Here is a 26,515-nt window from a genome sequence, read left to right as displayed (position 1 = left end):
AAACCAAAGGGACCATTTGAATCTAAACAACTGTTTCCTTTCATTTCAACTTCTTCACAAAGTTATAAAACCATTAGCCATATGTAAATACAAACAACAATACGATGCTCACCCTATTAGAAATAACTGGTTAATATTTAGTTAATTTTTTCCCTCAAATTGTTTATAAATACAGAAGGATGAAGACTTCTTACACGGAAAGGAACTATCCCACTATCTCAGGTAAAAACCTTCCAAACTCACAACAAACTTTTATGCAGAAGTTACGACTTCTGTGAAAAACTTACGCGTGTCCTCAGTTTTCTCAATGCATATTGCAAAGGGTTGCAAGTATCACAGTGCTACAAGAATTCATGGTACCACCAGAATTCTTAACTATATCCCTGCAGAACATACACAACCGGGAAGGAAAATGGAAAGGAGGCCTTAAGCCAGAGTAATTCTTCTACAGTCCTAAATTTCACCTGAGCTGGCCTGGTTTTCCACATAAACTAAATACTATCAAGTCATAGATTGGCATCACTGAGTTAAATCAGTGCAGGCGACTACACGGACCCTCCTGCCTCAAAAGGAATGCCTTTTTTCATTCAACTTCAGGCTGTTTCTGTGGAACTTTAATTAACTTGAATTAAAGCATTTTAATCCATTTTAATGAAACTGTATTAGAAATCACTTTTATCAAACTGGTTTTTATTTTAACTCTCTATGTAAAAAGATGTTTAAAAAGCCTTACGGTTTTTTGTCAAGGGCCCTTAACGCCTGTCACTAGCCTTCATCTAGTGCCACACCAAACTCAGTGAGAGGAAATGGTTTTGTGGATATGGATAGACAGTTTCTGACATTCATTTAATTACAGAGAAGCATTTTTCTTTATCATCTTCTTCTGACCAATGATACCTTGAGAGCTGCTTTAGGCTGATGCCAAAACAACCTGTAAGAGCCAGTTTGGCTCTTCCACATACGTGGATGTGTATTTAACCTGTTACAAACCATCTAATTTATACTTATAGAACACCTACTACTCTTTTGCATTACCCAAATTTTGCTTTTCAGAGTGTATTTTGAAATCATTTCAGCGTTTTCCCCATCTTTACTTTTTATGAAAAGTTACTTTTAAAAACTCCCTGAAATGATACCGTCAGCAGCCCCATAGTCACATCTCACATGGAATCAGATTTCACATCTCTGCAAAATCCTGGTTTAAACATGTATGACTTATTTTCAGCATCTGTAAATGTTTTGCTTACCAATATCAGCTTCCCTGTGATTCTTGATATATTCAGCAAGCTCAAAATTTCCCGCTATTATAGCCACCTAAAGGATTGTAAAATAGTTACAATTAATATATTGTCATCACTTATTAAGCAGGAAAACACGCATATTACGTTACTGACAAACATACAAATATGTTTCCATTTCACAAAGCAGAGTAACTGTTCGTTACTTCTATTCTGCATCTGAACCAGTGTGGAGAAATGATATCTCAATTTGTAAGCAGCACTGCCAGGCCCCCAGTCCCCCATTTATGGAGAATGCCGTGACTGGGGATGTCTCAGGAGACTGCAAGAAGAGCTGTGGCTCCTCACGTTGCGGCAGTCAAAACCAGCAGCGAACATTAAACACATCGTCCCTGAAGCTCTGGGAGCCATATGGATGCATGGAGAACGCTACAGGAGGAGGCTCAGAGAAACACACCGAAGATATTAATTCCCTTTAATTGCTCCTGCCTCGCTGCTTACCTGAACAATGAAAACAGGAGCTACAATGCAATGTACGTGGGACAACCAGGAAAGAAGTACCAAGAACTACAAGTATTCAGGTACCACTAAGACACCAAAAAAAGACTAAAAATGAGAAACTAGTGAAGTTTATGTGTGCGTATAGAATTTAGAGTGGTTTAGTAAATATATTTCTAAAATAATAATTTTCTTTTTCATTTATTTCCCAGTTGTTGAACACAGATGTGTAACTACCTATTCTGAATTCTCATCCAAATTCACTTAAAAGGAGAAAGATCTCCACTGAGGAAAGTGAGTTGGTTATGCCATTATGCTGACAAGCATAAGATCTTATTTCTGCACTCACCACGCAAAATTGAATGGACAATTTTAAATGCTATTAACCAGAAAAAACTAATATGGAAATCCTCAAAAAATGAAGACTTTACACAGAAGCAACAACCTACGAATAGAAAATCTTGACCATTAGGTATTAAAGAGTTTCCAAATCTGCTTTAAACAGTAGACTCAGAGCAGGCTTAAATCACGAGTCACAACCATTATGTCACTTGACCTAAAAAAAAAAATTATTACACATTTTCTGCCCTTTTCATTCCGCATCGATTATTTACACTACACCTCCTGCTGCCATTAGCGCATCTCACGTAGGGCTCAGAGCAGACTTACCATACACCCTACCCGTGCAACACGGGAAGACGTCTCTGAAACGCGGGACTAGGAAGACAGGCATGGGTGTGCTGCCTTAGACAAAGGACTCACCACAATACTCCTAAAGACAACAGGATGGGATTGCTGAAAGTCAGATTACCACACTTTTCTCCCCTCTACAGTCCTCCTGGTGACTTCATTTCAGGCCTTTCTTAATACCCAAGACTCCCACTGTATTAGTCCTCATGCTTCAAACCATTACTCATGAGTCTTTTCTATATGCAGCCCTGGAATCCTTGCAGAAGGACCCAGATTTAAAGCAGGTTTCAAACCCAGTGAAGTAATCTCCTCTTTACCTTTAGGTCCCAAGCTAGCAACAGTTGGTCTAAAGAGAGACAGGCTAACTTAACTTTGGTTGGGAAGTCTACTGGCTAGTGAAGTACAAGCAAGACTTCAAAGAAATTACTGTGTTTTAAGTATAATATAGCATCAGAATAACTTTAGATTACCAATCAAAGCTTAAAACTGAACCTACCCTTTATCATATTTATGGCCTAAAGCCAGGTTTTCCCTCAATTTTTTTTTTTTAATGCTTTTCAGGTTCCACCTTTTTTTCTTGGCAAATTTTTTCTTGTTTCATTAAAAATTTCTATTTGATGTAGAGGCTAAATACAGTAATTATGTTTGTTTTTCATTTCAAGTGTATGTATTTCATGGCAGACATTCTATTCCATGTTTGTATAGCACCTAGCAGTTATACTCAAGATGAGTATACTTATGTTTTAAAATAATCCTGAGTAGGCAGCCATGAGCATGGCATGTGCAGTATAATCATTTTTGTCCTTTAAATAGTTAACCCACATATAATATCACCCTAGTGAATTTTATTCACACATTACTATTCACATATCACTAGTGAAAATCACATAGTTATTTCCTCATTACCATATTAGCAGTAAGGAAACACTTTGCTTTGGCCACTTCCCAGTTGTGTTACGTCAAACACTGACGGATTCTTGGAGCAAAACACATTACTATGAATCAATAACAGTGGTTCAACTTAATCCCACTTCTGCTTTCAGATCACAGTTGAAAAAAAAATAAAGTTTTTCTTCTCAGACATGTCACAAAACTTCTGCATGCCATACTATCTGTAAAGGTCAAGGAGGTCAGAGACAGAGGTGGATTGGTGCACTGCCAGCTCAATATCAACAGAGGCAATTATCCATCTGAAAATTACTATTTTAACCACTAGTAAGACAACCTTTATTCCAGGAATTACTTCTGAAAAAAATACTGCTTCTCAGCATGGATAGCACAGGAGAATCTGGCCCCAGCCTCCTCTGTACAGCCTGAAGTGGAACACGTGACTCTCCCTGGCAAACAGCACTATGGAAGTAATAGCAGAGCGGTACAAATGCTTCACGTTCTGCAGCCTGGCTTGGTTCTGGTGCTTGAAATAAACATTTCTGTGTAGATCAGAAGTTTTGCTCTACACTACAAGCAAGCAATAATACCTGTCTTAAACATTACCCCTAATTAGCAAGTAAAATTCAAACAGGGAATTCACCAGTGACAGGCAGCTTGCTAGACAGCAGCCATGTTACTCAAATGAAAGAATTTTTGACACAGAGTAGATTTTAAAACCCAAGTATAAACATGCTGTTCAAGCAATAAACACATTTTATTACTTGAAAAAAGATATTGTCAGACAGCTAAGAGACAGCTTGACAAAGAATTGTTCCTGTACTTGCTTCTGAATCAAGCACCAGATTCAGCAAGCCCAAGGTACCATTTCTCTCAATTTAATTTACTTCAATTTGCTAAAAAACTGTATGTGAAATTCTAACAGCAAAAATGAAGGAAAAATATGTTAAGATCTAAAGAAAGCAAGAAAAAGTTAAGAAGTACAAATATTTCTTGGCATAACACCAATGTACTTCACTTGAATTTGATGGGTAAAGAGAGTGGGAGAAGTGAAGTCAGAGAAAAATTGGAAAGATACAAAATTATACTCATTCAATTTTTACAGTTGCAAACTACAAAGCACAGCAACCACAGCCTCTTTTCCATCAAAGTGTATCTTGAACCAAAGTTATAGCGCATTCAAATAAAACTGCAAGCGTGAATGCAGTAGGACAAGTGAACTGTCTTCACAGGATCCAGGGCTTGAAGCAAATTAAGGTGGTGTAAAGTCTACCCTCGTTAAGATGAAAACTAAATCAGAACCAAACTAAAGTTCTATATTTGTACTGAAATTCTTTGTACTTTAGAAAAAAATACTAATGTAGAATCTTCACAGAAAACACTAGTTTGATTTTCTCCATGCTGCATAATTTACTTGTTTTTAAAACAGCCATATTTTGCTTTTCAGGATGTTCTGCAGTCAAGTGCTAGTTTTCTAATGGAGAGATTATACCAGGAACTAAAGTTTTGTTTGGGGTGTTTTTCGATCACAAGACATCTCTTCTTGGCAGTGAAACTGTAACACAGCCAGCAAAAGTACAGTGAAGGGGTTTTTCTCCAGTTCCAGTAGAAACTGGATTCCAGTCATCAAAATGCATCACATGCATGTTTACAGACATGACATATTCCCATGAAAGGCTGGAGGTAGCATTTTGCAACCAAACGCTATCTACAGACTCTGTTATGCTGGAGCTTCTAAAATTACAGCTTTTTAAACCCTGCGCAGACAGCAGTCTTAGTATAATCAGGTTCTTTAATTTTCCTGCAGCAAATGGCCTTTCATTTCATCCTTTTGCCACAGACAAGACACCTTACATCAAAAATCTGCATGTCCTTAGTCACATTATTCTGTGAACCTGACAAAACCTGTTTGTGCATCTTCAAAAAAAGCAAACCCACGCTAAAATAAACCACTCGTCTACAATTTCCATTAAACCTGCATTTTTGTTGCTGTGTTTTTAAAGGGCATATTTCTTTTGCATCAGCTCTGCAATCAGAAAGACCACAACTGCGGCGTCACAGCACAGTGTCAATCCAGGTCCAGCTGAAAAGCATGACTAAGTAGCTCAAGTACAGCGCTTTCTGACCCAAACCAGGATCTCTACCCCCTGCACTGATAACTGGTTGGCATCTCTGCCATGTATTCTACTGTACAACACAGAACAGCAACTCTTCAGGCTTTTTTTATCACCAGTGGCAATTTTATATGAATGATAGTGATTCACCATAGTGAATCATTTAGCTCCTTCCTCTCCAAGTTTAACTGACCCCACTAAGGGTGTTAACACAGGCACCTAATTATTTTCAAATTACATTTGATAATATACATGACTGGCCTGAATAAGCACATACACTTACAACAGGGAAGCGAGCAGAAAGTACAGCTATGCAGGATGACGTATCTTAGTAGGAGGTAACTCACACAAAATAAAAAGAAAGTATGGTAAACCCATACAGCTGGACTGGTGGTACCACCTATTTCCATGATAATCTGTCTTCATAATGTCATTGTAACAAAAAGTTAATGGAGTCACCGAAACAGGTCACAGCCGAGACACACTCGCAGGGCTGTGAAGCACCAAGCCACGGGGTTAACGACTCGCTGGGCAAGGCAGCGGAGCGGAGACAAGAGCTGGTTGTCACTGTCAGGGTACGTAACGCAGAGCACGACCAGAGGCTGTGGGCTTACACAGATGTTTGCTCTGCCTCGGCAGGAGAAGGCTTGTTGCAGCCACCCCATCGTCTCAGTGTCTCCCAGACAGATTTTTTTTTTTTCCAACTGATGCAACCGGTTACGGCACCTCGCTGTTTGCCATGCCAGGCAGTGCCAGATGCTCTGCCACCAATTTAGTGAAGGGAAGGAGTTTAGTTGACACTTGGCAAGTTGCTACAGGTGGTAACTGACAGCTGTGTGAGGTAGAAACCTGAATGAATGAAGCAGCTGGATGCAGAGACCGGGAGGGGTGGGAGAAGCAGGCAGGAGATGGGGGCACCCCATGATTGCTAGTCCAGCATAGTGCACTGGGTGAGGAATGAAACTCTTATAACTGCTGAGGCACTTTTAGAAGGGTATTTCTTTCTCCTGGCATAGCCCTATCCTCATCCTCTGGGCTTTCTGACATTTACAGTCAGAAATGTTCCCCCTGCATACAGGCAGTTTTTAGGCTGGCTTTCAGAAGTCAATTCAGAAATTAAACATTTGACACATCTGGTTAGTTCTGCTTTCCTTCATCTTGTTCCCCAAAGACATTTAGTTTAAATAATGGCAAATAAGACTACTTTGTGTAAACAGTGAAACCTGACGGATGTCCAGTTCCAGGTTTCAGCGCAACAGAGTTTCCTAATGTTTTCAGACTCTGGACCAGAATAAGTAGCAGCACTGACTCACCCACATCTCTCTGTTCAGCCTCATAAATGCAGTTTCTCAATATATCAATTACTTAAATTCTATTATTTAGAATTTTTTTTGATCGTGATTAATGCAGTGTTTTATTCCTTTCGGGAAATTGGAAATTACATATACACTTTACCTGTCACTAACCTTTCACAATTGATTTTTTTTCTGCTCTTGAAATGTATCACAGGGGCAGGTTCTATTAAATCAGAGCAAGATCTCTCTAGCCTGTTAGCAAGTAAAATTTTAGAACTTTATAGATTAGTCCCTGAAAGGCAAGCACCAAAACTAAATTACATTAGTGCTCTTAGGAACAAACTGCTCCAGCCAGTAAGAAACAATACAAAAAAGACAGGAATTGAAGTTGTCCCCTCTTAAATCCAGCTAATGGACTTTGACAAACTTTCTACACAGAGTAAGGAGAGCATCTCTTGGCTCATTTATATTTCACTCTCAATCAAGGCTGCTCCACTTCCTTGTGCACATGCTTAAAATTTTAGACCAGGTGAGACATAAAGCTTCAAAATGCTCTGCCTAAATGGAGAGCAGAGGAAGCTGTCTGGGCTGCCCAGTTGCAGCTGCAATTCACAATAAGCACTTCATGATCAAACAGTCAGCACTCCCCGCCTGCTTTTTCTCCCCTATCTCTTCTCTTCCAGACAATTTCACTTTCCTGATGAAAGTACATCTCATTATTCTTTCCTTCAGGGCTGATGTTTCACCCTTCCATTGTCTCTGCTTCCCAGCAGCACTCACTAAATGATGGCCTTTCAAGAATGCTTGATATTGCAATGAGTTCAGGTATGGAACTACACATCAAAGGAGATAGCTCCATCCCAGGACAAAATGCAACTTCAGTCTTGACTTTGCTCAGTCTCAGCCAAGCCGCAGAAACACAGAGGGACATACAGGATACTCTGAGGGACATCTACCCTACGTGATCCCACCTTCAGGTGGAACTGGAACGAAGAGTTGATACAACCCTGCAAATGAGACTATAACCATAAGACTCTCCAGAATTTGCCCTCCACTTACAATAAATAGTCTGTGATTTTATAAGCCTGTGACATAGCCCCGAGGATTATATTATTTTAACAATGACGAAACACCATTCAAGCAGGCACAGGTGTTACACAACAGGATTCACAATCAAAGACTCATGAGAAATTAACAGATAAATTTGGAAGGAATGGTTAGGATCACTTCCTAAATAAAAAGGCCACTGGAAAAGCTCTTCCATGTGTCTAATTAGGATGTGTTTTCTTAGTCTTAAAAATATTACAAATGTTATAATTTTTAATAAGTTCGAGACAAAAATCGTATCAACGATTCACCCAATAGCTGCAATATCAAGAGGTGATAATCCAACAGAGCAAGGCAATCTCTTAACCATTCCATTATAATCACAACCTTTGGAGACAAGCACCTTTTTAATTTGATACCAAAAAAAAATAATCTAATGGCACTTACTGTGGGGCAATGAAAAGGCAACGTAGTTCAACTTCAACGTATTTCTATTATGTCCTCTCAAAAGAAAAGCTCTCCCTAATAAAATGAAGAGGTAAAGGCTTTCTGGAGTCTAAAGCCACTTTTAAGTTTGTCACAGCATACCATCAAGTATGCAGTAGTCATCCACAAGGACTTTTGAAAGCTAAATTTAGGTCGTTAAGTACAAAGACCCTGCTCTCACGCATGCCTGTGCATGCCCGTGCTGCACACAGCACCACGGGTTCTATCCGTGATAAACAGTGACACAAAATCATGCAGCACACTCTGCAGACTCTGAAAAAAATCATCCTGAATCGATACGCAGTAGTTGCTCTCATATATGAGCAGCATGCAGATTTTAAAACTCTTCAGTGGTACAGATGGAGTTCAGTTTGGAATAGCAAGAAGCAATCTGCGTTCCAAATTTTTTTTCCATAGGTGTGGGAGAAAAACGTACTGATCAAGCGCTATCGGTTTCTTACAGTTTCAGAGAGCTTGTAGATGAAGGTATGTTCCTTTATTCAATAAATAGGACCACGTATCTAGACCTCAGTTTGCTTTGGAAGTATGCTCTTTTGTAATACCTTTGCAAAAAGTGACAATTTGGCAAGCATTGTTCTGAGCTCAAACCACAACATAGACTTTTAGTGAGAGAAGACAAAGAATTCAATAAATACAAAATAGGTTTTTTTCTGGACCAGTTGAAAAATTCTATATAGTTACAATGACTATATAATCTAAATTAGAAATGCTGAATAATCATGAATTCTGTATTTTACTTTCCAAACTCAAAGGGCAAAGTAACATCCAACATTCATAGTTGTATTGATTACAGTTGATTTTTGACTTTGAGGCTGCAATATGGTAAAAATAAAACTAATGGAAGCCTCTTAGTTCACTTCATTACAAAACATAACCAAATGCTTGATTAATATACTATTAATATCACTAATTGACTCTCTCTTTCTAACAGCATTCCTGAATAAATATAATATAGATGCCACGAAACACAACCTCAAGATACATATGTTTATGTTATGGAGACACACATTTACATTCAGACTCCAAAACTTTAATAAAAAGTAATCAGTTTTGAAGTTGAGATGTAATACATCTAATTACAGAGATGTTAGAAGCAAATTACTATTTTGAGAAGTTTACAATTGTGTAATATTTTGTACAGAAATGTATCATAATAAGATAATAATGTTTTTGTTGAAAACACACCAAAATTGAAAGGCTTGATTTGATAAAATGAAATTAATTGAATTGAAGCTTTATTTCAGGTATAACATTTTCAAGTTTTATTGAAACTCACTGAAATACGATGAATAAGACAGTACCATTTAAATTTTTTTTCTTTGAATAATAGTCAGTAAGACTTAAATTAAGTGCAGAAATAACCCACATTCTCTACCAGCACAATAAAATGCTGGCAATTTTCCTAAATTACTCCATAGTAATGTCATGAAAGAATATAAGTTAAAAAAAAAAATCATACTCAGCATTTTCATTCATGCTTCTTTCATGGACAGAAAAGAATTCTTAACATTTTTAATTATATACTGTGACAAAAGCCTAATATTATGCATTTTGAAAGGAATTAACTTTGTATATTAATAAATCTGATGTCCAGTAGATGGCAAAATATCAGCAACCATCACCTTTAATCTTTTTGAAACTTGCTTAATTTTAAACCCCAAAGTTTTTTGTTTGGGTTTGGTTTTTTTTGTTTGTTTTCTTTCTAGTCTCCACTTTCTATTTCATCAGATAGCAGGATCAGCTTTACCTTTTGGATGTTTTCTGTATGTTATCTCCTTGAAAGACAATTTCATCTTCATCAGTCCTTGATACAACAAAGCACAATAATGTTACTATCCTTTAAATAGTCCTTTGAAGACAGTTTCTTCACCACTGAAATTTTTTTCTCCAAAAGCATGCTGCTGCTACTGTTCCCAAATTTGCCAGCACATGTTAGCATACTGTGTACAAAAATCTCTTAGCAACAATATCTTAGTGTCTAACATTTTCCTTCTTCCAACTATGATTCATGGAGCCATCTGTAGTCAGATATTGACATGCAGTATCTTAAAATAGACACCTTACATTTGCTCAACAACTAGTTTTAGCATCTGAAAATATAAATTATGGGAAAGGGCCAATATTTCTTTGAGGCTCTTCATCATCCCCTTGATCATTTTAGCACTGTTTAAACAAAGGCTTGCCACGATCGCTCTGCCTTGGTATTAAGGTCGAAGAATCGATGCTTTCCGGAGCGCAGCAGTAGGCAGCTCCGCCGTGCTGGGTGCAGTCCCTTACGTAAACCCTCCAAGCAATCTCAGCGGCGTCCCTGGTGAGGGCTGCCTCACGCTGGTACCCTGGCTATTCCATAATAGTAATCCAAGACTAGGTTTTTAAACCTCAAGTATTGCTACATGCAGCACTAAGATCTGAGCCTTTTTCACACCCTTGGAGCCTAAGCCTCATGGAAAGTACCCTACAATGGGTGGGACAAGGTCAGCGTCCCAGCTGGGCAATGGCAAAGACACTTCTGCAGCAGTGGCTAACGCAGGGAATGCAGCCGTGTCCCGCACTCTGTCCAAGGAATGGAAAAATACAACCCCAGCCTCCCAAGCACTGGTTTTGCCTCCCAAAACTCTTACAAAGTTTTCACGCAGAAGACAAAGCATCTTGTTTTCAGCTACAGCAAATCAGTAGCTAAAGGCTGCGCAATGCAAGTTATTTGTTGCAATGCAGTGTGCAATTTTGTATAACTTAAGAATAGCATGGTACTAAAATCAGGAAATGTTAGTTTAAAATAATCATATTCAGTAGAATACGCTGCATAGAAAGATTCAGTAGCATGGCTTTGAAATAATTGTAAGTGTGAGGAACACACTTCCACCCCAGAGAAGTCAAACTGAATTTTATCCACTTCAAAGGCACTAGGATTTTACCCTAAATATTTTTGAGTAATTAATACTTTAAAAATAAGCAAACATACAACAATGTTCTTCCAAACACATGGTACATATTTAGCTGAGTTATCAAAAAAGTATGCTGAGGGCTGACACATTTTCATTGCTAAAATTCTGGTTTTGCTTGCAAGAGATTTTACAGCCCTGATGGGTCTTCTGAAACACACTCAGTAGCCATGAAACAGTGCCAGAGCTGACTAGCTTGGTGAATTCAAGTCAAAATGAAGAGAAGGCTACGACACTGAGTGACCTGCTTTTAGTCTCCTTATGTCCCGCAGTGCTGTCTTAGCAGGACTCTATACTGGATCGACACTTAAAATGCCTGTAGGCAGCCTTGTTAATTTTCCAGCAGCTCTATCATGATTTAAAAAATAGAGCCTGTATTTTATTTTACACTGTTTCATGAACATACACAACTACATTCCTAAAACTTAACTACTCTTATTCATGAATAAGCCATGACTGAATACCTTCAGATTAAAATAAGCCTGTGTGGACACCAAGATAAAAAAAATGTAAGTCCTTTCCTCACAACATGCTAGCAATCACTTCTAAATCATCTCACTCTCTCGGCTTTGAAATGCAAACTTAACTCCTATGACAAAAGGATCCATCACCAGCTTGCCAGGAAGTGTTGAACTGAATACATCGGCAAGTCGATTAAAGTTACCACGAAACATGTCAGGAAGCAAAAAAAGGAACACGCAGGCAAATACATCCCAGGCACAACTTTGCTACTTCATGGCATTTTTTTTATTTCTCCCCTGTTTCTTTAGATGAGAAATAACTAAGATTTTTTAGGTTACCCTCCTTTGTATAGATTGTATTAAGCCTCCTCCATGGTCGCTGAACATATCGGGAAATTCAATGTTTATATCTATTTTAAAAGTAAAGGGAAAAATTACATCTTTCTACTTCTCTGCTAAAACACCACCTAGCAAGTCATTGTCAACACGCATTTCTACACTTGTGTTTTAACAATTAATATGGAAAAGAAAAAACAAACAGTGTGATATACACAATTTTACCATTAGACTCATTTCATGGAAAAATCTAGCTCAAGCTGGAAAGAGCCATCAAAAGCCAGTTATTACATAATCCTCATTACTGCTACATGGGCAAGCAGCAATTTCAAAGGAGTATTTACCAGAAGCAGATAAAGCCAGGTTGCAGCATTAGATGAATCAGATAAGACACAGCCAGTAATAAAATTGAGTTAATTTTCTTCCTTCCCCCTAATAATATGCTAAATCAAAAAGCCATGAAATGCAATCTTTTTCAGCTGAACTCTTTTAGGAAAAGATTGAGAAAGTGTGCTATTTGTTAGATTTCGCTTCCCTTGAAATTACAGTAAATGTTGGGTCATACAGAGAATCCAGCACAAGTATGTATAGGTCTGTGCTGCTGTAGGGTAAAAACTTTCACCTCCGAAGGCAGTCCAACCTCACAGAAAAGCCCAAATGTGCTATATTAGCAGCTTCTTCCCCAAGCACTCTCAGAAAAATGTCTTCCTACTCACAGCAGGCAGTAGATACTGCCCACTATTTCACAGTAAAAACTGTTTATGGGATTCAATTCTGCAAACACTTAGTAATACAGCGTTGCTTAAACTGCGAGCCCAAATGGCTGAAAATGCTTTTTGAAAGCCCACAGGATAAAATGCATCAGGTTAATAAAATACTATGATTATTTTACCTAATACATTTGGTGGATTTGTTCCAGACTCTGGGGGTTAACTATAATGAAACCTTTGGAAACAGCGGTCTCATAAAAGTCAGTGCCAATAACACACTCTGATGAAGATGGACACGGGACAGCAGCGTCTGCCAACTGCTTGTCACAAATGTTCTCTCCAAATGGCAATGCAAGAAGAGGCTAAGTCTGTCCTAGAGGCATAGATCCTCCATTTTTACAAGCCACAAGAACTCACTCTGATATTGCCAGAAATTAACACTGGATAGCCTGTGTAGTCACACAGAAGCAAGAGATCATGCCACCACATCACTCAGCCATCCTAACCACGATCATCAATCTGTACTTGCAGGCCCAAAGTGCCCACAAGTCCCACTCATGGGTTGTGCTCAGCACTGCATGGACAGAAAATAAAAGTATCACCGTTGCACGATATAAGTCCACAGAATCAGCGAATAGTTTGGGTTGGGAGGGACCGTTAGAGACCACCTAGCTCAGCCCCCCTGCAGTGAGCAGGGACATCTTCAACCAGGTCAGGTTGCTCAGAGCCCCGTCCAACCTGATCTCAAACATTTCCAGGGATGGGGCATCTACCACCTCTCTGGGCAGCCCATGCCAGTGTTTCACCACCCTCATTGTAAAACATTTCTTCCTTATATCTAGCCTGAAGTGGCGACAATCCATTTGGATACAAGCAGGCAGGAACACTGGAGAAGATCAGGACACGTCTGAGCATCCTGGTCATCACGGCAGAAGCAGCTTCAGCATAAAAAGCGAACTTCAGTTTATCTGGTATTTCTGGTTCATCAGTATTGACTAATTCAGTGAGCATCACTAAAGGTATTACATGCACATAATAGTGGCATGCAAAAAGTAATAAGGTATTACATGTTATAGAGAAACTGAATGGTCTTAATATCTCAAAATAACATGGTTTAACAATAAGAAAAATTTAAATGTCGCAGATTACTGCAAGCATGCTTATCTATGGTTTGTGAACCAAATTTCCCCTAAGCTTTAACCTTCTTACACCATACGTACAGGTATAGGAATCAAGCATTCATAAAAGAACATCTCTCATCTCTCCCGCAGTTAAATCTGGAGCAGAGTCTGCTATAATATACTTTCCTACAAGAACTCTGAGAAAAAAAATACTGGATATTTATCACTCTAGATGGTTATACACTGCCTATCATCTCCATTTCAATACCTGTAAAACCCTGGCAACAATGCAATACAAATAAATTGACATTTTATATTAATCTTGTTCATATAGCTCCCATCTTAGGATTAATGGGGTTTTTTTGATGTCTTGGAGACACAACATTTACTCACCTCAAATTTCCTCTAAACCAATAAGAATACAAAAATTTCTACTGATAAACACAACAATGAAATAAGGTATGTCCAATTACAAGATTTACCGTGCTCTTTACAGCTACAGAAAACAAATACAGTTGTCACAACTGATCTTACCACAAGGCTAAGACATGCTATGTGTAACTGCTCAGTTATGACCAGGCTACTTAAGAACTTACCCTTTCTGCCTTCTCTTCTAGGATATAGTATGAATAAAGTCACAGGAGCAATATTCAATCCTGCTATCAAAATCCTATAATTAAATTAAGATTATAGAAATCTCCATTTCCTCTTGCAACCTATGACAACTAATCGCATCTGAATCATACACCAGCCTCTCTCACTTGGAGGCAAGAACTGGTAGTGACCCTTACGATTTAGTTTGCTTAATTTGTTCCCTTTTATAACCTAGTTTCAGTGGCTTTGAGCTTTTAGAAGCTTATCCATTTGGTGGAAAAACAAACAGATTGGCTCCTAGCTACCTCAGAGACACTGTTTCTCCCAGGGAAATCCTGCTGCATGTGAGAACACCTGAGGCACCTCAGCTGGACATCCCTAGCTGAGCAGAGAGAGGAAGCACAAACGGGAAGAAAAAAAGGGTCTTGGATCATTTACATGGAGCACAACACAAAAGATGATCGCATGGACACTGCTCCGTAAGTTTATGCTCTCATAACAACTGTGCAGCAACAGCAGCTTTTTTTTAAAAGACACATTCTGCAGTATTTTTAGCATCTCCAAGTGTGGCAATATTTTGCCTCTCTCGATACAAGATAATCATATAATTTAATTTTTTTTATGTTTTACTGTACCACTTTCATTTGTCAGCTTCTCTGAAAAATGAGAGGGGTTAAGACAAAGGTGAGAAGTGATGAGCCAGCACTATGCAAGCCATCCCTCGGTCAGGGTGAATGGATTTTAACCCCGTTCTGTATCCACATGTATTTCTCTGCTCCTGCATCTCTTACTATACCCAGCCCTTATCAAGCCAAGGCAGAGTATTAGTGAAAGCCTCTTGGGGGAGGTCCGACTTTTCAAAAGTAGCTGCAATATCTTCAGATACAGCTGATGCAGAAGCATCTTTGCTGTTTTCGGCAAGACTACTACGTTCTGCTTTATCATCTCCGCCACCAGCTGTACAGTGAACCAAATATTGTACCTCATGCCCTAGTAACTAGGAGAAGCATCTGCCCAACAGCTTGTCAATACCTTAAAACCGACAGCAGCAGGAAATCTGCCGACACTTGAGGTCACCTCCAACCTGCCATCGAGCGCTTTTCCTGTTGGAAGTGTCACTTGGAACAGTATCTTGTACCCCTGCTATTCTCAGGAATGTTTTCATTTGCCAGCATTTCCCCTAATGCCCTAACAGATACCATATCAGCACCACAAAGGCATAAATATGCCTAAGGCAACACCTAAAATTCCCCAAAAGCCTTTTTCTCAAGTGAGAACATGTGTTCCTCTGTATAAATAGCACTTCAAGGTAAGTGATGAGAAAACATACCATAACTAATCATTGCTTGCATCTAGATATATCAACCTGAGACCCCTCCTTTTTATTTTAATTATGTCTTTAAGAAATTATGTTGAGTATGCCTACATATATACATACTCACACGCTTTTTTCATTTTTAAAGGAAATTCCATAGTTTGTTCTGGTATGGTCAGTTGTGTAGATTTAAAAATGCTAAATGCAACTCTTACTAACACCTCTGTGTCCGAGTCTTAAAAAGCCATTCTGCAGAATTTTATTATACTTATTCTAGTATTCTTGGGGTTTTTACATAATTGGAACCTAAAAATTTTTCCTATCGATATCTAAATATGACAAACAACAACTAAATGCAAATTAGACTGTACACTCTTCCATGACAGATTGTCCTTTACCTATTTTTTCTGTTCTGCAAAACAGTGACCTAACATTAAAAAAGCAAAATAAAACCACCAAAGCAAGTATGAACAAATTCCATTATTTGACTCAAATCAGGACAAAAGCTGGGAGTATGACTAAAGGCAGAACGTACCATGAGAAGAGAGTATATTTGACAATAACACACAATATTCAATGATGCATTCAGGTGCTTCAGGAAAGGAATTAGGATGAAAATAAATTCTTGGCAAAAACAGAGATCTTGTGTAATTCATATACTCCATTAACACAAGTTACATATTTTAAGAGAGAATACATTTTATTTGTAAAGACACCTTTTGAGGCACTGGACAGAGATTTTCAGTTTTAAAGTCAGCTTTCTCCGAGTTTCACCCTTTCAAAAATAAGTCAGAGACAAAAAATACCTCAGAATAACTTCCTGTCCTTTATAGGTTTCAGCAAAAAGATGGAAATTAAAAGTTATAACCACACGAACAAAAATTGGGCTTAGGGAAGTCATTCTAGTGATATGCTTGATGATAAAGGCAATTTTTACAGATCACTGGCAGGGCTGGGAGCATTGCATGCACACCCGCCTTGTGACAGCCCCATCCTCCCTGGCCCCCAGCTCAGGCTCCCCAGTCCGAAGTTTTCTCCCCAGCATCACTACCCAAGCAAGATTCCCTTTTTATACAGTCAGTCCCAATTTCCACCTCTAATCTAATTTTCTTGATCATTAAAAACCTCCCTAAGACCCTTATCAGTCTTGGTCTTGCTCCATCCATTCACTTGACTCTTTCAGGCTCGCACTCCCAGCCCGAGTCTCGGCCAGTCTCGTATTTTCTCACCCATCTCCAAGCTCAGTGATTACTTACCCATCCCCAGTTGGGCCTGTCTATGTTCCCCCCAGCCAGCTCAAGCTTCCAAGCATGCAGTCTGGTTTTGGAGCCCCTGGATTTGAGTCAGGCTGCAAAACGGTTTACTCTGCCACATTATTAGCACGGAGATCAAACACAGCATGCAGGGCAATTAAAGAAAACAAAACAATACAACATAACACAACAGGGGAGACGGGACGAGGAGAGGTGGGTCAACAGGGTTTTTCAGAATGAGCAAAACACCACATGTTTTCCCTCGCCCGTCCTCCGAAGTAGCTGAATCATTTTGTTTTTCCGAACAATGCCGCCTGAGATACCAGGCATGGAAAATTTTGTCTCTAAATGATTCAAATCTGGCAAAAATATGAGCAATTGAAAATAGATGTCCAGCCAACACACTAAAAGGAACAATTCTACCTGCAGTGGACCTGGAAGACTGCTGCTCCTCCTGCCATCTGTGTAAGTTAAGCACATGAATAATCTATGCTGATCTGGGAAAGCAATAGTCAACAATAAGGTACAGCTGAGAGAAATTCTTGGGTGCAACTCTGCCATTAAAAGGTGTCTCTAAATGCCACCTCAGAATAGTTCTTCTGTATATTTGAACACATATGCTTTAAAAACACTGACTAATTATTAGCACTATTAGCTCTAAGCTTGAAAGTGCTTTATAGCCCATATGAAAACATGAGTTATTCATATAGAGCTTCTGCTCTCTAAAAGAAAAAGGAAAAAACACAATAAACAAGGTGTATGTTCATTTTAACTTCCACAACAGACTTTCAACAGCTTGTAAACACTGCAGAAGTCAGATTTCTGAGTTACTGGATTAATATTTGCCAGATAGGTAGGAAACTATTTTTACATTAATCTAGGAGCACATAAAATGTGTGGAAAATTAAGTAGCTATGGACATTGAAAGGATATTATGGCTTTTCTGAAAGGGTATTTTGGGAAGTTTTACTAGTAAAATAGAAACTGTAGTGGCAGAAAAACCCTAAAACCACTGGAAACTTTAAAGCCAACCTATAACCAGATCAGAAGTTACAGTTCAGCATTTCATAAGTTTATGGGAGCTGTAAATCAATGTACTGTATGTCGGTGACAAACACCATGTTTCAGCAAGCTCTATCATGATGAATATGAATGGCTGTGGGGGCATTAGCAGTACTTACAGCAGTCACGCTTGAGAGAACGTCCGAGTTCAGTGCTACAAATGAAAGCACAGACCTGCTCCGATTTCAGTTACTTCAAAAGAAAAACGGCCAAGCACAACGTATATAACAATGTATTGTTAGCTAGCGTTGCAGCTCTGTAATGCTGATGGTTGTTTTCCATCTGTTAGCCCTCAATAATTAGTGTATAAGATTACCCAGCCAAGAGAGTATGGATAAGTAAGTGATTAATAAACAGAACTGGCAATATAGTATAATGATGTGGCACAGGTTTCATCGTACCTCTAATTGCTAGTCAGCCTTCAACCAAAATACACAGCACACAAAAAATAAAATTCTCACACTTAGACAGAGAACTGGGATGCAGAATTGCCCCAATCTACTTGGAACATACACAGGGAAGACAGAGGGAGGGGATTTACCCCACATCCATTCAAGTGTTAATACTCATTAGCAGGGTGGGACCCCACAAAAAACTTACAGAGACATTTCTGCTGACCCATATTCTGTTCTTGTAGAGTTCATCCTATCAGCAGCACAATCCATTACTGTTGACAGTCAGACAGACTTTCAGCTATGAGTGACATCAGCTGGACTCAGCACTGATTGCCAACTTAATGGACCCCAGTAATCAGTCAGGATGAGATGTATTCCCTCAAAGGTAGCTAATAGAAGCTTAGGTGATTAATTGGGAAATACAGACAAGCTTTTTCATGGCCCCAACACCAGCAACGCCCTTCCAACACTAACTCTGCCAGACACTGAAAAGGTAAAAAGGACAGTCAGATCCCAGGCAGAGATGGGTACGCAGTGTGTGATACCCAAATTAAGTGGCACAGAATTCAGCTCAGATTAATTTTCTTTCCACATGATTTCTTTCCACAACCCATGCTTGTTTTAACAAGCATTGTGATCCGGCAAGAAGTGAACACACACATATCTTTTTTCAGTGGTAAAATTACACTATATTCACCGGACAGTAATGTGAGATAAACTCTGCTACTCATCTTCATCAAAATAAATAAAGCCTCAGCAGGCCTTAAAAGCAACAGACAAATTTCTCCATGTCTGGATACCTTTGCTTTACAGAATAGCACGGTTTCCATACCATCAGTTTTCTAAGCAGCAACTCAAAAGAATCATCCTTTTAGATTTCTATGAACAGAACATAATGGAAGTTACTCAAAGGAACAGATGCTGCAGCTACAACCCTTCTTACGTACATGAGAGATGCATCGATGTTCCCTGCTACCGATTACATGAGTAAACTTTAGTATGCAAAATGCTATTAACTGAAGGGGATTCTGCATAATTTTATAGCAGCTCCACTTGTGGCGTTTGATCGACCGGGTCAGCAACAGACAGATGGCGAAACATTAATTCTAATGCCGCTTAATTGCAATGCTGGCGTCAGGGTTTTCTCTACTCACTCCATTCGGAAAGACTAGAACTTTTCCTACCTTCCCTACACCTAAAAGTAAGACATCACAGAGTAAAAAGATGGAAAGTAATTTCCTTTTTTTAAGTATGTGGACCTAGAAAGGATAAAACAAAGCCAACCTAATTGTCAGTCCTCCTGTCCATGCTAGGGGAAGAGCGACCAGACAAAAGCCCACGCATCAGAAGTGCAATGTATAATAAACGATAACAAATAGATTTTATTCCATAGGGACAGGAGGTAGTTCACTGGTCAGTAAGTGTACTTCCATAGCTATACCCTTTCTCTTAAAATTATTTCTTCCACCTCCTATGCTCACCTGATTTTATTTAGTTTTAGCTAGTCATCCTTCACTTCTTGAAGCCCTACAACCATCAGCATTAGCTTTTAGAAGTATTTTCTTCTCTTTTTCCCTTGTATTTTTCTAAAAGGAAGAATAAGAATGCTGTAGCAGTCGGCACAAAGAGGAAGACAAATGAAAACTATTCTACTTGCTTTTTACCCTTCCCATATAAAATCCTAAAACAAAAAGTTAATAAAGTAATAAAATAACCTAATCTCTCAAAGTAAAGAGATTACACTGGCACCCATCCCTCCAATAATTAGGGTTTTCTCTTATTCCATTTTTTAATCACTCCAGAATTCTAAGGTGCAGAGATAAGTATTATCTAGTACTTAGTGAACTTGTGCTTAGCATATATTTAGATGGTAGATTATTAGCAGTCCAAAAATGGTGCCTAAAATTAAATTATTAATGCACTGTTTCCCCAGTTCTGTGAAAACTGTCCCAAAAATAAACAATGATCTGGCTGGGATTGGCAGGCAGAACTCTTAAGCTCTTCAGATACACAACTTGCATCCAGAAAACCAAAATATGGAGATAAACAAACTGATCTAGAAATACTTGACTTTTTTTTAAAAAGCATGAAACTCAGGCATTATCTACATGTAAACTTTGAGGAGCCAACTCAGAGACCCACATGGACTTAGGTACTATTTGAACTATTTCACTTGTCAAAGCATTAAAGAAAGGTAGTCCTCCTCGAGTTCTATGCCAGCATTATCCAAAGTGAGTCGAGCATACAATAGGAAAGATACAACAAGCAAAGCTAAATAAGGATTTCCTCTTGTTGAAAGACTACTTGGTTTTGGGAAATAGCCCCCTCACATTTCACAACAGGACAGTTCCTTTTAATGGTACTGTGCCATCATTCTTCCAGAAGCACTATTTACTGTAACTTGAAAAAAATTCTTGCTGTTCCTTTTCCTGAAAACATTACAGCTTTCATCCCTATTTCTCACACATCGGTTTGCATTATGAATGTTCCTCTGAAATCCAGGCTAATTAAGACTGCTTCAGAAGTAAGGGCTTAAGGTTGTCAGCCATTCCTGACAACCCTTTGGACAAACAATTTCCTTCCATTTGGATTTGTAATTAAGCTTTCTGAAAGTACCTTAATATAAGGAAAGGGTGAAAAAACATCTAGTCAATTTTGACTAATTCAAAGACGGACTTCATTTTCTTTTTGGAGACAGGGGTAGAAGTTGAAGTTGTCATCGATGAGAATCCATTAAATTAACCCCATCCCTGAAACTTAGCCCAGCTCTTTGGCCTCACATCCAAGGAAGGAAGAGCTTCTTTCTAGCTAATTCAATAAGGGCCAAGCAGAGCTTAGCTGCCCAGTCACTTCTTGGATCTCTCTTACACAAGACTGGAGATAATCACAAAGCAAGGCACATCCAACCACAGGACACCAATGATTTCATGTTTTGTCACCAACAGCTCATATAATTCTCCAACTCATTGACAGTGTCACCAGAGCAGCTAAAAGGGAGTGTGTTTTTCTCTCATTCCTGATTATTCCAGGACATCATTTATTGCATTACATAAAAGCCACAGTTTCCAAAGTTATAGTTATCTTTACAGCTGTTTTCAGCCTTGTGCAGCGTAACTTCTTCACAAAACCAAGCTCACGCGAGATTTTCTTGCAAATATTTCAGGGTGCAGGGGGAATGGGTATTTCTTTTTTACCTGAAATGGAGACTGGCTGTTGTAATTCTTAATCTCCTTGTTGGCTCCCCGGAACAGCAGCACCCTTGCACAGCTCTCCTGAAAACGGCAGAAGAGTAAACTCGTTAATAAGGGTCTTTAGTTACTAAATAGATATTTTGGCTATGAGACGTGTTGCTGTTTTGTATATATTTTCTTAAATAAGTAGTAAACAAAATAAATAGTCTGAGAAGTTATTATAATAGTACTCTAAATATGACAAGGATTTAGGTGCTTTGCAGAGTGTTGGAATAGAAACAATATGCAAGTGTAAAAAATGCAGAGGAATGCAAGAGGTAAACATCTTACTGGATTTTTAAGAAACTACACTGTAGAAATTCCATACTTGAGAAATCATATTTTGCAGAAAATACATTAGTTCAAAATGAAATTTGACTCTCATACAGGTTTTACCTGTTTTGTAGAGAAAACAGTACTGCTCACAGCACAGTAAACAGTACCTAGGATGAATGATATCCTCCCCTACTGCTAAAAATTCAACAAAGCAGTTTTACTACTTCCATGCACTTATTTTATGTTTTTTAAACTATCTTCAATTTTAAACTTCCATTTATTTTTCAATACACCTGAAATGATTTGGTCTGGTTATACATACCGCACTGACCAGTCCTACCTTCTCTCTTTTCACCTAAAAACTGCTAACAGTTACAGCGCAAACCCGACACAGTCCTTCTAACAAGAGAAAAAGTACAACTTCAGGCCCTCTGAACTGAGGAAATCGGCAAACAAAATCCCTTGGAACACAATTTTTCGGACCGATACAGCACAGTACTTAAGTCGCTACTCTACACTGTTGTAAAATATGACTGAACGCAACCTGCTAGAAATCCTCTGCGGTTCTGGCACAGTTCTCAGAACACCAGACTTTTTGATGATCCATATATAGACTAGATTTCCTACTGCATCTTCAATGTTCATCTTTGGACATCATGCAAAAAACATTTCAAGATGTTGTTATATCTCCTCATCATAAATATTTCTATTAATTTCATTGTGCTTTCCAAGTTTCTTGTCAAGTTGTGCTCATCCTCTCTCTCTTTCGTCTCCTCCCTGTCCTTCCAGTATTAAGGGGAATAAACCAGGGAGAAGCAGCAAAAAAGTCACCACCAGAAATTTTGATTACTTTACCTTTGTTAATTCAATGAGAATTCCGTAGAGCTCCCTGTTTCTAAGGTGCAGCCTATGAATGCCGTAACTTCTGTCTGTACATATTTTAACACTGACAACCTAGTAACTTCTGATATTGAGAGCTTAGTATTGTTCATCCATTATATCCTACATATGCAGTAGCTTTTTAGACTTCATAAGATTAAAAAATTTCAGAGAAGCGTGGGCTTGTCAGCAGATTAGCTTCAGTTTGTTGTCTGAGAGCGAGTTACCTGATTTAATACTGTAACAGTTTTCACAGAGAGTCCAATCCACTGACTGAAAGACGACGCACTTCATCCCAGCACTGTTGTTTGCAAAATAGAGAGGCATCAAAACTGTCTAGCTTTCACTGAGTTACTGTATGGCCATGAAATAACTTTAAAAACCAATGATTTATTCAGATCAGCACTTCGCTGACACTCAGGAAGAACTAACAACTTCAGAAAGCTTCCCAAGAAAATTCCCCAGGGAAGACTGGAAGGGAAAAATCAAATGGGTAACGACTCCATCTACAGGAATCAAGAGGTAAAAAGGATACTGCTGTCCTTCCCATCCTCTCCAGCCAGAACAGGCCAGCACCCTTCCTTCCACATTAGCTAGTAAGAACTTTCAATAAAAGGGACACTGAAAAAAGTCAGCAGAGGTTACAGTTCACAGCACCCTGAGAAAAAAACATTTTATCTTCACATACACTTGATTAAGGAAAACAGAACCACTACAGTGTAGTCACAAAAAAGCTCCATTCACAAAGCCAGACTTAATGACTACGAAAATATTTTCAAATTTGTAGATGCAATTTCAGCTACAGTCTCTACGTCTTCTACGGAAAATTTTTTTCCACTGAGGTCAGGAGGAAGACACATCTCTACGTTAAAAATACTGTCATTCTACAGGACTACTATAATTTCAGCATCATACTGCATAACTTTTGCTAAGAGTGTACAGTCTTGTAAACAGCTATAGCCATGAAAGCACTGCAACAGAATGGTTCCAAAAACAGAGATGAGTTCATGTTTTTAAGTTTGTATGTGCATTATGGTCCAGGCTTCAAAATTCTTACTCAGGAAAAGTGAAGTAAATAAGGTTAAAGTCAATATTTTTAATTTTTTTTTTTCTTCAACAGAAGTGCTTACAGTCACACACGTTAAGCTCTTGATGCGAAGCCTAAATGCAAAGTTTTTGTTAAGATGAAGGCAAATTTCATTTCTCTGCAAAATCTTCTAGGAATTTTAACCAGTGCCAGCTGGCTAAAGCTGTGTATGCCACTGCTAACCCTAAACTAGGTGATGTAGGTACTTAACAGCCTGTTGAGTGTGGCTGGTAGACAGTGAGCCAGAAGCAGACCATAGAGGTGTTGTTCCCGTTGTTCCCACTCCACACTGTGCCGAGTACTTCAAATAATCAGAATTAATGGGGAGATTTGTACAGCTAGACTCTTTATGAATTGATGGCAATTATGACACACACATCAAGTCAGTCTTGAAAAACGTCTTGTTATCCCCAAAATTCTATTTTTTAAAAAGTTAAGGATATTTTGAACCAGTTGAGGAATTCGTTTTAACAAGACTTTTGAAAAAAACCGAGGGTGGTAATTAATTAAGAAGCAGATGCTTTAACAGATGTTGCACTAGTTACAGTCACATCTCATGACTTGTGTTTTCCGAATTCAATGTAACATTATACACGCTGTGTTTTAACATAGTTGTAAAACTCATTCCCTCTTCACCCCACCCATGCAGAGAGTATGAAATGGAATCAAATTAAATCATTCTATTATTTGTAAATGACTACACAAGTTGCAAACAGCAGAGAATCCAGTATCTTCTGATCTACAGATACATTTCCACAGTATTTTCCAAGTATTTATCTCATTCTAATTTAAATTCTAGCAAAACAGCAATAAATTCTGAATAGGAAACAAATGTTTCGATATGGTACCAAAAAAAGCTGGTAGAACATGGTGTTGGGTTTTTTCTAATCAATATGTATACTCTTGCTACCTACAATGAGCAGACCTATTTGTAATCAGTGAATAAAATAGTTTTTAATTATGTTCTTTCTAGTTCCTTAGACCTCTGTTTAAAACCTGTAACACTTCATTGCATATTAAATAAAACAAATGAGAAATAATGAGCTACGTTCTTCTTCAGCATAAGTTGCCTCTATAAATCAATAAGGGCAAATTTATCCCAAAACCATTTATTAAAAGCGAGGCAACTGCATCTCAGAAAAATCTTAACACCAAACCAGCAAACTAGTTCAACAGAAACCTCGACAAGCCTCAGTTTCTGCGGATGCCATGGAAGATTTAGCATTTATACCTCAATTATGCCTTTTTTTTTCTTGGCTACATGTCATTCTCTCACAGCATTGGTTTCCAGTCTCCACAGCACTGGACTGCCCGGACCCATCTTTCCCCAAAGCAAGACGTCTCTCCCACTTATCCACCCAGCGGGGACCCCCAGGCACCCCTCAGCTCCCGCTGGGGACCTTTATGTCCCTGAAGGAGGGCAGTATGACTCCGCAGCGCCAGGGCTGCGGGCAGGAGGGGGGAGCCGGCTCACCTGGTTGTACAGGGCACAGATGTGCAGCGCGGTGTTTCCCGAGGCGTTCTGCGCACCCATATCGGCGCCGTAGAAGAGGAGGTGCTCCAGGTGTTGGACGTGTCCGTAGCGGCAGGCCTGCAACGAGATGCAGCCGTATTTTGGTTATTTCACGACCCAGGCAAGCGTTCCACGTAAAGATTTTTAGCAGAGAAGATGCTATTTTCCTTCGAGCCTCACTTTTAGAGCCACACCTGAACGGGAGGACTAACACCCAGATGGGCATCCCTGCCTGTAAACACACACGTCTGCATTTCAGGTACAGCAACTCTGAGCGCAAGTTTAAGCATCTGCTTATTTGAGGAATGGCAGTTTAAGGTATCAAGAAAACACAAAGTTTGACACTTTTTATCCCCTAATATTCATAACTGTCAAATGTGACATGCAGACTGACAGAAGGGGTTTTTTTGTCCTGCTACTCTTCGTAAAATTGCCCACTAGATGGCACTGAAGATGATCAGATTTCTAAAGCTTGCTTTTAAGGTGTGAAAACAGTTTGGGGAAATCTGGCCAAAACTGAAGTAATAATCTTCTTAATTCTGTGAAGTCAAGCTGACACACAGCACACACGTGGCACTGATCCAAAAGAGGGAAAGATTTTCAAGAGTTACTTTATCAGTCAAATAAGTTGTTAGACCCTGAATACTTGGAAATAAAACTATGAATGAGACTCCAGTGAAATTTGCTAGCCAGGAAAGTTTCAAATACGTTTGAGAAAAGTCACAGTATTTCCATTCATCAGTCTAATTCACTTCTCTATAGCACACCAACTGAGCACCTCCCAATCTGAAATGCTTTTAGCTTCGTATCATCTCGGATCACTATCATTCCTCTATAACAGAAGTTAAGATGAAAGATACAGGTAAACTAAGCCATTCACCCTGTCTTATGTATCTAATTACTACTGACTTCAGTGGGCGTTACAAACCTACACATCTTGCAATTTAGATCAGAAAAATGAAGTGTACTTCTCAATACACAAATCTGTGACACATCCCAAATCCCAGTCTAGTATCCTGACCACTAGAAGTTTTCTTCCTCCATTTTCAACTCACAAAAAGAGG

At 38.8% G+C, this 26,515-nt stretch overlaps 1 protein-coding gene across 6 annotated transcripts in view; it reads right to left on the bottom strand.

Annotated features, from left to right (window-relative positions):
• Positions 1 to 26,515, bottom strand: part of SHANK2 (SH3 and multiple ankyrin repeat domains 2) — a 310,473-nt gene that overhangs the window by 269,956 nt on the left and 14,002 nt on the right. For all 6 annotated transcript variants that reach the window (XM_086472429.1, XM_086472430.1, XM_086472431.1 and 3 more), the window contains 3 exons: positions 25,413 to 25,529; positions 21,661 to 21,738; positions 1,248 to 1,314 (listed from right to left, as the gene is read on the bottom strand). In XM_086472429.1, the coding sequence (XP_086328555.1) occupies positions 1,248 to 1,314; positions 21,661 to 21,738; positions 25,413 to 25,529 (262 nt within the window). The remainder of the gene's footprint in view (positions 1 to 1,247; positions 1,315 to 21,660; positions 21,739 to 25,412; positions 25,530 to 26,515) is intronic.

This window comes from Leptosomus discolor, chromosome 12 (assembly GCF_034619465.1).
Source record: "Leptosomus discolor isolate bLepDis1 chromosome 12, bLepDis1.hap2, whole genome shotgun sequence".
Classification (NCBI taxonomy): Eukaryota; Metazoa; Chordata; class Aves; order Leptosomiformes; family Leptosomidae; genus Leptosomus; species Leptosomus discolor.
The sequence above is the reverse complement of the archived record's forward strand: the minus strand, read 5'-3'. Positions and strand labels throughout refer to the sequence as shown.